The sequence below is a fragment of the Elephantulus edwardii genome, unplaced genomic scaffold, assembly GCF_000299155.1.
Source record: "Elephantulus edwardii isolate Elephantulus edwardi_28Jun2011 unplaced genomic scaffold, EleEdw1.0 scaffold00081, whole genome shotgun sequence".
Classification (NCBI taxonomy): Eukaryota; Metazoa; Chordata; class Mammalia; order Macroscelidea; family Macroscelididae; genus Elephantulus; species Elephantulus edwardii.
Genome location: NW_006399831.1, coordinates 15,153,626 through 15,164,506, shown reverse-complemented (window position 1 = coordinate 15,164,506; position 10,881 = coordinate 15,153,626). Strand labels below are relative to the sequence as shown.

General features: G+C 36.5%; 1 protein-coding gene across 1 annotated transcript in view; it reads left to right on the top strand.

Annotated features, from left to right (window-relative positions):
- Positions 1-10,881, top strand: part of TMPRSS15 (transmembrane protease, serine 15) — a 272,391-nt gene that overhangs the window by 243,307 nt on the left and 18,203 nt on the right. Inside the window, exons 24-25 of the mRNA XM_006889826.1 lie at positions 4,415-4,596; positions 5,267-5,362. Of these exons, the coding sequence (XP_006889888.1) occupies positions 4,415-4,596; positions 5,267-5,362 (278 nt within the window). The remainder of the gene's footprint in view (positions 1-4,414; positions 4,597-5,266; positions 5,363-10,881) is intronic.

The following is a 10,881-nucleotide window of genomic DNA, read 5'->3' as shown; positions in this document are numbered from 1 at the left end:
AGTTCATTAGACATTTCATGATGGTACATTTCCCCCCAACCCATCCCCAGAGTTATCCTTTGAAATTTTCTGGCCAACTTTTTTTATTTAGGATTCCTTCCCATAGTTTTTATTTCTTTTTGTTCCAATGCAAATTTTAGATCTCTTTTGAGATACTCTTTCAGTCTTTTCTTCTATGTATTTTTAATGACATCTTGCTGTTTTTATCAATGATGTTCTTGTTACTACATCACAACTCATTTGGTCTTTAGTCATTACTTCTCAATGTGTCAAATCTATTCTTGTTTTTAAGGCTTAAGGTCTTATTTTGATTCTCTTGGTCTGTTTTAGTTATTTCCTTTTCAATAGTAACTTTTTTATTTATCAGGTTTGTACATGTTTTACTAGTTATCCTATCTCTTCTGTGTATGACGGACACTTTCCTAGGTTTTCTTAGGGTCGAATGGCAACACTTAATCTTTTAGATTGGAAGCAGGAGTGGCATCCACTTCCTAAACAACATGTCTCCAGAAACTCTATGAACTTTGATATATGTCGATATTTATGGAAAGGCTTCAGGCCTTTTATTCATCGGGGGGCAATGAGTTGTGCTCAACTAGAAAGCAAAACAATGACAACAACAACAACTTCTGTTTTTACAATAATGGACTTATGCAGTTTTTGTCCATATTGGCCCCATATAGTAGTTCATAGTTTGTTCCACAGTCAGTCCCTAGCTGGGTTTTGACTGCTGATATTGAACTTCTTCATTGACTCTTTCCATATATATAGCCAACCTCATTCCTATGTAGTCCATCAGGTCAGGTCCATGTGTATGTCTGTCTTTTTAAAAAAATTACATTGAATAAATTATTCATTATGAAAATTCTATCATTCAATCTTCAGCTTCATTTCTGTCACCTAGTCTGCATTTTCCAACTCTCTGTCTTTCCCTGTTTTCAAGTCACCAATTATTATTAATACATCTTAATTATAAAACTCTGTTTGTCTAGTGGTAAGGAGCTGCACTGACAACCCAAAGACATATCGTTTGAATCCGTCAACTACATTATGGGAGAAAGATCGGTAATATCCCATATGATTTACTGCCTTTGAAAACCCACTGGAGAGTCAGCTATAGTTGGTTCTGACTTGATAGTATAAAATAACAACAACAACAACATCATGGTTGCATGTTCTACTGATGTCAGACTGTAAAAAATAATAGAAAACTCCAATTTCTTTATCTTTGGCTCTAGTGGTTTGTGCATGTAATTTAATAATAGCTTTAGTAATAGATCTTCCTTATACATAAGTCAATACTATCCTATCACTCATACCATTGTAGTTTAGGATAAGTCTTGAGATTTTCTTTTTGGCAATGAATGAAACATCTCTCATTCTAGGCTTATGATTGTCTGCTTCAGTATGGTCATCATGAGTCTATCTCATCTCAGGTTGAAAGGAATTAAAATGTGAATCAGAAGTAGCTTCCTCCTCAAAGTACAGTCTATTGTAATGATGAGGATGGAACAAACTTCAATTTAAATGAAAGACATCCATTTATTGATGTGTCAAAACTCAAAGTGAAAAGAAACAGTTGTAACGATCCATTAATAAGTAGAACATGGAATGCATGAAGTATAAATCTAGGATAATTAGAAATTGTCAAATATGAAATGGAAGGAATTATAAATGACATCCCAGGCATTCGTGAGCTGTGGCAAACTGGTTGACCTTTTGAATCAAAACATCATGATCTGCTGTGTGAAGTATCCCCTAATAATCAGGTTGACATTTTGTTACGACAGGACAGACCAAATTGAAACAAGGCCAAAGCAACAAAAATGTGTGTTACTTTGACAAATAATTGGATGCTAAATACCCTGAATGATTTCAGTTTATGCTGACTCTTCCTATCAGTGCCCTGTTTTTTCTATCTTTATTCTCTGCTGAACTGGATCTTTCTTATTCTGTGAAATTATTTATTTCTTCAATATTCTGTCCTCTAGCTCTTCCCTGCTTTGCTGGAATATAGACTCTTTCAGACAACAAACTATTAACAATATGTTTTCTATCTGCATCTCAACTAATTTCTCTGAAAGTATTTATATGAGGTTCCTAGAATAGCTTCAAACCAGGTAATTTGTTTAGGAATGTAACACATGCTGAACTACACCGCCAGAGTGTAAACATGCCCTGAGAAATCAATAAGATAAGTTGAATTAACTATTGCTGAATAAAGCATGCCAAATACATTTTGAGATATTACAATCATTTTTGTAGTCAAATTCATACTCAATTAGAATTAAAATAAGTTTTTATTCCATAGGTAAATTTAATAATTATTATTCAAATAACTGCAAATAATTATAATATTTATTGGCAATATTATTCTCACTTGAACTTAGTGATTAAATCTTGAGAGTGCAAACATTTAACTATCTGTGACTAGTTTTCAATAGATATATGTGAGCACTGTTAAAATCTGTGCCAGTGGCAAAGTCAGAAACACCATAAATTCTTATAAAGCAAAACAAAGCAATACACAGGGGAGAAAAAAAACAAACCCTCAACAAAACGTTAACTCACAGCTTTGGCAGAGAGACTTCTTTGCTAAGTGGAAGTTATGCTATTGCTGCAAAATGGGGCGGGAGGGGATGAAGTTTTTAATTAGTGTGATTCATAAGTCTGCACGCTTACTGGATGCTGCTTGACCAAACAGAAAACTTCAGTACTTAAGCAAAAAAAACCCCTCAAAAACAAACTCATTGTGCCTGTTATTCAGAACTGACTATAGCTGACCCTCTAGTGTGTTTTCAAAACTTGTTAATTGCATGGGAAGAGATTGTCCATCTATCTCCCTCAAATAGCTGCTAGATTTGAACCACTTCACCTGCCTTTATTTTGACAGCACAACTATCAATTCTTTAGGCCACTAGAGCTCTCTAACAAAGCAAAGTAATGAATAAATTATAAGATAGATCTAGAATTATTTTTGCCTTATTTTTTTATTTTAATGGAAGTTTACAGAGACTTTGACTTCCATTCATTCATTGTTGCACTTTTCTCCATGCCCAATTTCCCCCTGCCCCCACCAGTTTGCTCTTCTCTTTGAAAAGTAAAAGAAAGATTCTTTCATTATTATTTAATCTCTCCCCACAAATCTACTCCACTATACAGACTTCATTTTGAAAAGTAAAAGAAAAATTTTTTCATTGTTATACAATTCCTCCCCCCAAGTCCATTCCATTGTGCAGCCTTTGTTCTGGACTCCTTTCATGACAATAATACCTAGTCATATATCCCCTTTAAACAGTTCTCTCTCTCATCTGTTTCAATGCAGTATACATAACTTACCCCATATTTCTCAGTCTCTCCCAACCCAATATCAGTCCTATTTTACAACAGTGGCACTGTGCAGTATTTGTCTTTTTGTGACTGAGCTGTTTCACTCAGCATAATGTATCCAAGGTCACCCATTTTGAATAATATTTCATGAGTTCCTTGTTTTTCAGTGCAGCGTAGTATTTCATTGTGTGAATATGACAGAGGTAGACCTAGAATTATTTATGCCCTTCATACCTTTGTAGGTAGTCTGCATTTTAACCTTGGCACCATAGTAAAATAGGCATTTGCAACCAACAAAGAATAGCTCTCTCTGTACTTCCTGTATTTTATAATCATTAAGTGTTGCCCTTCATTGTGGAAAGGCTTAAAACTGGTTTAAGTGCAACTGTTCACCAGTGATTTCTTTTTTTCTTCATTTTTGGATTTTATTGTAAGTTTATAAAGAACTTGGATTTGCATTCTTACATTGTTGCACGTTTTCCTCCCTGACCCCCTTCCGCCAAGCTTGTCCTTTTCTTTGGAAAAAAAAGTTCTTTCATTGTTATACAGTTCCCCCTTCCACCACAAAACCACTTTACTATGCAGCTCTTATTCTGGACTTTTGTCATACCACTAATAATTTCTTTTTTAAAAAAATAATTTTAATGAGCATTTACAGAGATTTTGGATTTCTATTCATTCATTGCTGCACTAATAATTTCTTAATGTGAAGCTGGTATAGGCCAAGAGCATAATTAGGAGTCCTTGTTCATATACTTTGGGAATATTGTTAGGAGATATCAGTACTAGGAAAGGTCATTGTGCATGGAAAGGTAGAGTGTCAGTGAAGGACCTTCAAAGAGTTGGCTTGACAGTGCCTCTAATAGTGGGTTACTTGAGCACACTTGATGACAGAGGTGGTCAAGATGGTACAGGATATGGCAGTGTTCAAATCCATTGTTCGTAGTGTTATTAATTATAGTGTTTAAAATAATACAGAAAAATTTCAGGAAAAACCAGATCTGAAATATCGATCTAAAGAGATCTAGAAACAACAACTTGGTTTGGATAGTGGTCTCTTAAATATTTCTATTTAAATTCTCAGGAGGAATTTAGATCCCTCTGAGTGGAAGGCAATCCTGGGCCTGCATACAACATCAAATCTGACTTCTCCTCAAGTGGTAACTCGGCTGATAGACCAAATTGTCATAAATCCACATTACAATAAACGAAGAAAAGACAATGACATTGTCATGATGCATCTTGAAGTTAAAGTGAATTACACAGGTAAAAGAAATAATTTTAGTTAACTGAATCTGGTCAAATCAACTGACTATTTGATTCAAAATATAATCAATATCAACATATGAATAACTTAAAATTAGATAATTAAAAATAATTATTTTATTCATTTAAATGAATTTTGGTGATAGAAACATTAATTTACTTTCATCAAAGTATATAAATCTAACTTTATAGGTTAATTAGGACACTAGAGCTCACAGAGCCCTCTGCCACAGTAAACTTTAAGGAGCAGCACAGTAAAATAAGTCATGTTGTTACATACACCCATCTACTTGTTAGGTAAAAGAATGGCAGTCCATCTGCCGCTCAAACTAGAGTCAGACACAAACTTGGAAAGAGTATATGTGCTAAGAAAGAAGAAGTAAGTTATCCATGGAATGACATGCTTAAAGGAGATTCAATAGTATTAATAGAGCCACAGATGGAAGAATGCCTCGAAATGCTTGGATAATTTCCACAAAAACATCAGAGGGACTGAACTTTATCCTGACAGTTTCTCTTCAACTTCAGATTTATTCAGAACCCGTTCCCACTCTCTCAGGAGGAAGTGCTCTCACGGATTTTAGCCTACATACCACAGCCTTACTATAACTAAGTTGTGTAACTGTACACTTAAGGGTAAACAGTACATCTTATTTTTCTTTATTTTTAGATTATATACAACCTATTTGCTTACCAGAAGAAAATCAAGTCTTTCGTCCAGGAAGAAACTGTTTTATTGCTGGCTGGGGGAGAGTTATTTATGAAGGTAAATTATCACACTAAAACAAAAAAAAAAATCTCTTAATTAAAAATAAGCTATGGCTATACTCTTATCTTTAAAGTTGTCTAGATTGTATAGTTTTTTTTGGGTACTATCAAGTTGGATCAACTCATAGCTGACCCTACAGTGGATTTTCAGAGACAGTAAATCATACAGAAGGAGACTGCCCACATTTTTCCTGTGAAGCAGCTGTCGTAATTGAACCATAGGTCCTTGGATTGACAGCAAATTTCTTTACCATTTGGGCCTTCATCTCACATATTTTTAGCATGTTGCTAAGGAGAAGCTATTCCTTGGGGAGAGACATCATGCTTGGAAAGATGGAAGGTCACCTGTCCAAAGAGAGGAAGACCTTCAGTGAGATAGACAGAAATAATGATTACATCAATGGGCTCAAGTGTGGTGAAGAGGATGGCCCAGAACAGGATAGTGTTCAGATCTTAACTCTACAGCATCGAACAACAGGAACAAATTGTATAGAATGGGAGGACAGAAGGAGAATTGATGTCTTTGAGTTGTGGTGCTGGAGAAGAGTACTGAATGTACCCTGGACTGCCAAGAAAACCGATTCATCCTGGAGAGGGTTAAACCAAGCTACTCCTTGAAGGCAAGGATTCTGGTGCTTTGTCTGACATACTTGCTACATGTAAGGAGGGACAGGTCCTTGGAGAGGGACATCATGCTTGGGAGGGTGGAGGGACAGTGCAGGAGAGGAAGATCTTCTATGAGGTGGATTGATTTGGTGACTGGGGTAATTGGGATGGGTGTGTCAGAGGCAGTGTGATTGGAACAGGACAGAGCAGGGTTTAGGGCTGTTGTACATAGGGTCGCTATGAGTCACAAACGACTCGACAACACACAACAACAACAGCAACAGGGATAAATATGGAAGCTGCGCCAAAATCCCAAAGGCACATGGTTTGAGGCCATCAGCTGCTTTGAGGGAAAAAGTTGGGCAATTTCCTCCCATGTTATTAACTGCCTCTGAAATCCCACCAGAAGGTCAGCTATGGGTCGATTCTGACTCAGTGATACAATAACAACACAATAGGGATAAAGATGGCTAAACACACAAGTACAAAACAAAACCTTGGTGAGTCCAAGCCACCCTGAGATGCCTCAGTAAAGAGGCTCGGTGTTCTGTCTCCAAAATGCCATAGCTTTGAAAACTCTGTGGAGCACAGTTGTATACTGCAGCACAGGATTCTAACATGAATGAAAATTAACTAGATGACAAATAACCTTTACCGGAAGAGAATACAAGAGTTGTCCAAATTGAATAGATAAGTTTATTAATTCTCACTTACCAGCATGGTTAGGTCCCAACGAGGAAGCTCTGGTGGCCTTGTGGTAAGGAGTTGTGCTCTCATCCAAAGATATGTGTTCTGAATCCGTAAGCTGCTCCATGGAAGAAAGATGAGTAATCTGCTCCCTGGCAATTTAAAGCTTCTGAAAACCTGCTGAAGTGTCACCTATGAGTTAATCCCAACTTGATGGCACATAATTACAGCGTGTTCCAAGAACCAGGATTATGTAAAAATGGAAGATGATCATATAAATCATAAAATGAATAAGAACTATATCGTTACATAGCTGGCAAACCGCTGAGGTTCATGGCCCATCAGGCTGACATGGAACATTAACCTCATGCTTTTTGCTTTCTTTACTACAAGACTGTAAAATAATTGAATTGTAGATTTTTTGCTATTATCATAATGTGAAATGTCAGATAATGAGATAACTGACAAACAATCTGTGTTGTTTGTGTATCGTGGAGTCAGAACCGAACCATAGCTGACCCTCTTGTGGGTTTTCAGAGGCAATTACTCACAGGAGAGGAGATTGCCCATCCTTTCCCCATAGAAACTGGTGGTCTTGAGCCACGTGTCTTCAGGATTATAGCACTGCTTCTAGCTACTAATCCGTCAGAGCTTCCTAAATGATTTGTAGGTGTATAAATTCTATGCTAAAAAATATAATTGTACCTATTAAAATAAATAGAAACAAAGGCTAGAAATCCTTATTTTTTGTAAAGGAATATAAAATTTCATGGCAAGTCAAATTATTATCTATCATATTTGCAAAATTTATATGTAAAATTTAGTCTGTATGATTTGAAAATCTGCTCCAAATTATTGAGGAGTAATGATGTCAGTTTGAGGGCTAAGGTGCATCTGATTTAGGCCATAGTCTTTCTGATTCCTTGCTATGTATCTAAGAGCTGGACAATGAATAAGGATGGCAGGAAAAGAATTAACACCTTTGAGCTGTGGTGTTGGAGGATAGCACTGAACCTCCCATGGATGGCCAAGAGGGCAAACAGCTATGTCTTGGAGAGGGTGCATCCAGAGTGCTCTTTGGAGGCAAGAATGATGAGGCTTCAGATCACATATTTTAGGGACATTTCTAGGAGATACTATTCCTTGGAATATAACATGATGATCATAAGGGTGGAAGGTCAATGAAAAAGAAGACTCTCAACCAGGTGGATTGACATGGTGACTGCTGCAATGGGCTCTTGTGTGTTAGGAAATGTGAGGATAGCACAGGATAGAACAGGGTTCAGATCTTTCATTCATAGTGTTGCTATGAGTCATCTTAGACTAAACAGCACCTAACAATAATATAAAAAAATATCAATTGCATTCTGTAAAATACCAAGATATTATCTTTCAACTTCAGCACACATCATGGTGCCTACTAACAGAAAGAAACATGTATGGTAGAAATTTTGTATTTTCAGAAGCAGGAGTCGCATCCACTTCCTAAATAACATGCTCCAGAAACTTTGTAAACTTTGATACATGTTGATGGTTGTAGAGGGGCTTCAGGCCTTTTGTTCATGGGGTTGCTAGGAGTTGCAATTGACTCAAAACCAATCAACAACAACAATATTAATTAATAGGATGATTTCTGGCAGAGTGTAACCTCCTCCCCCAAAAGAAGAAAATGGTTTCCTTTAGTGAGTTCTGAGTTATAGCAATCCTATAGAAGACAGAGTGGAATTATTTTATATCATGTAAAATGTTGTGGCCTCAAAACCAAACAAAGCACTTTGCATGACTGAAATGGTTGCCTTAAGTTTAAATTAACCTTCATTTTGAATCAAACTGCAGTTTAGTCTACAATCTCTGCTTCAGGTTCTCTGAAGAAACAATAAAACTGCTAGGAAAGTTTAATTACTTGTGACACTTAAGAAGCAAGGGTCAAGAGGTGATAGGATGTGCTAGGCCTTGTTTGTTAACAGTTACCAAGAATGTTTATGCAGCTTAATTAAAAGAAAGAACACCTCTATGAATAAAGATTGTTGTTTATTAACTCCCTTTGTTATTTTTAATCATGCACATCCTTGTACCTCTGACTATATTTACTCCATCTGATTAAAAATATCTTTTGCTTTTCAAGGAGAGGAGCAAATGGGGGGGAGGGGGGAGGGGTTTGTGCGGGGAGAAGGGTGCAACAATGAATGAATGGAATTCCAAAATCTCTGTAGATGTTCATTGAAATGAAAAATAAACAACCTAAACTAAAAAAAAATAAAAAAAAATATTGTCCTCATTTAAAACTTTAACACTTTGCTTGGGTGCTGAAATATCAGTTGATTCACAAAAATATCTCTGTCCTTCAATAAAACATGTTGCTCATACTTCCAGTGAAGTATAAGACTAATAGTTCACATTGATGGATTTTTTGGAAGCAGAATGCCTTTCTGCTGAGGAATGTGAAGTTTAAGTTTAATCCAGGGACAGTTGAGACGGTAAATAAGTCAGCCTAATTTACTAATTACCATTGTGGCTGAGTTGAGACAAACTCATCACTGAACCTCCTGTGGGCTTTTAGAGACTGAAATTATAAGGGACAGTATTACCCATTGGAGCAGCTAGAGGATTCAAACCACTAGAGAGGCACCACCTTTGGATTAGCAGCACAATTTACTGAAGATTATGCTACAAGAGCTCCCTACTTTGGGATATATTCCTATCAATGGAATTGCTGAGTCGAATGGTATTTCTATTTTCAACTGTTTGAGAAAGTACCATACCACCTTCCATAGTGGTTGCACCATTTTACACTCCCACCAGCAATGAATAAGTGTTCTAATTTCCCAGAGCTGTCACCCTAACAGATATATGCACACCCATGTTTAAAATGATAATATGATTAGGCATTATTTGTATGACAATAGTCCAGAATAAGAGGTGCATAGCAAAGTGGACTCCAGGAGAGGGAGAAAATTAGGCACTGATGAATGAATATTTTTTTAAAGTGAACTGGGAGAATAGGGAGGAAATGTGCAACAATGAATGAATGAAAATCTAACTTTTCTGTAAACATTTATTAAAATAGCCTGGGGGAGGGATTGTAAAAGAACTGAAAGAATTTTTCTTTTATTTTTCCGAGAGGGTAGCATACTAGGGAGGGGGGTGGGTTGGGAGAGGAGAAAGGTGCAACAATGAATGAATGGAAACCCAAAGTCTCTGTAAATTTTCATCGAAATGACTATTAAATAAAAAAAATAACAGTTAAAAAAGTAAACTAAATTTTTTTTTTTTTAAATCTCCCTATTCACCAGATGTTCTTGTTATTATGTGGTCAAGTTCGGTAAGACTTCTAGAAACCTTATAGTAACAGATCTGAAACATATCCTATACAATCCTTGCAATCTCTGATGCACTTGAGCCCATTTCTACAGCCATTGTATCAACCCATTTTATAGGTCTTTCTCTCTTATGTTGACTCTCCCCCTTTCCAAGCATGAAGTCCTTCTCCAAGAACTGGCCCTTCCTAGTAACATGCCCAACACATGTGAAACAAAGTTCAACACTGCTTCCAAGGACCACTCACGTTTTGCTTTCTCCAAAGTAGAACTTTTTGTTCTTTTGACAGTCCATGGTATATTCAGTACTCTACTCCAACATCACAACTCAAAAGCTTCATTTTTCTTCTGTCCTCTTTTATCATTGTTCAACTTTTAGATGCATAGCAAGCAATTGAGAAGACCATGACTTGGGTGAAGCACAACTTAGTCTTTAAGCTGACATCTATTTTCTAATCTATAGTACACAATTTTACATGTTTGTAATGAAAAATTAGATACTACATCCCTGACAGGCATGTGAAGAGATTTTGTTTCTATATTAAAGTACTGAGAGGTTGAGAGAAAGAAAGATGCCTAAGATATCTGGAAGCAGAATCTTGATATGGGCAAAATTGTGAAGTTCTTCATATAGATTAGCTCACAAATAAAAGTAAACCCAGTAGTAGTCAGATGACAAATGGGTTTGAACCATCAATTTTTCAGTTCACAGATGAGCACTTAGCTATTTGATCCATAGATTTGTTGTTGTTATGTACCGTCGAGTCGTTTGCGACTCATAGCAACCCTATGTACAACATCCCTAAACCCTGCTCTATCCTGTGCCAATCTGATTGCCTCTGACACACCCATCCCGATTACCCCAGTCACTGAATCAATCCACCTCATAGAGGGTCTTCCCCTCCTG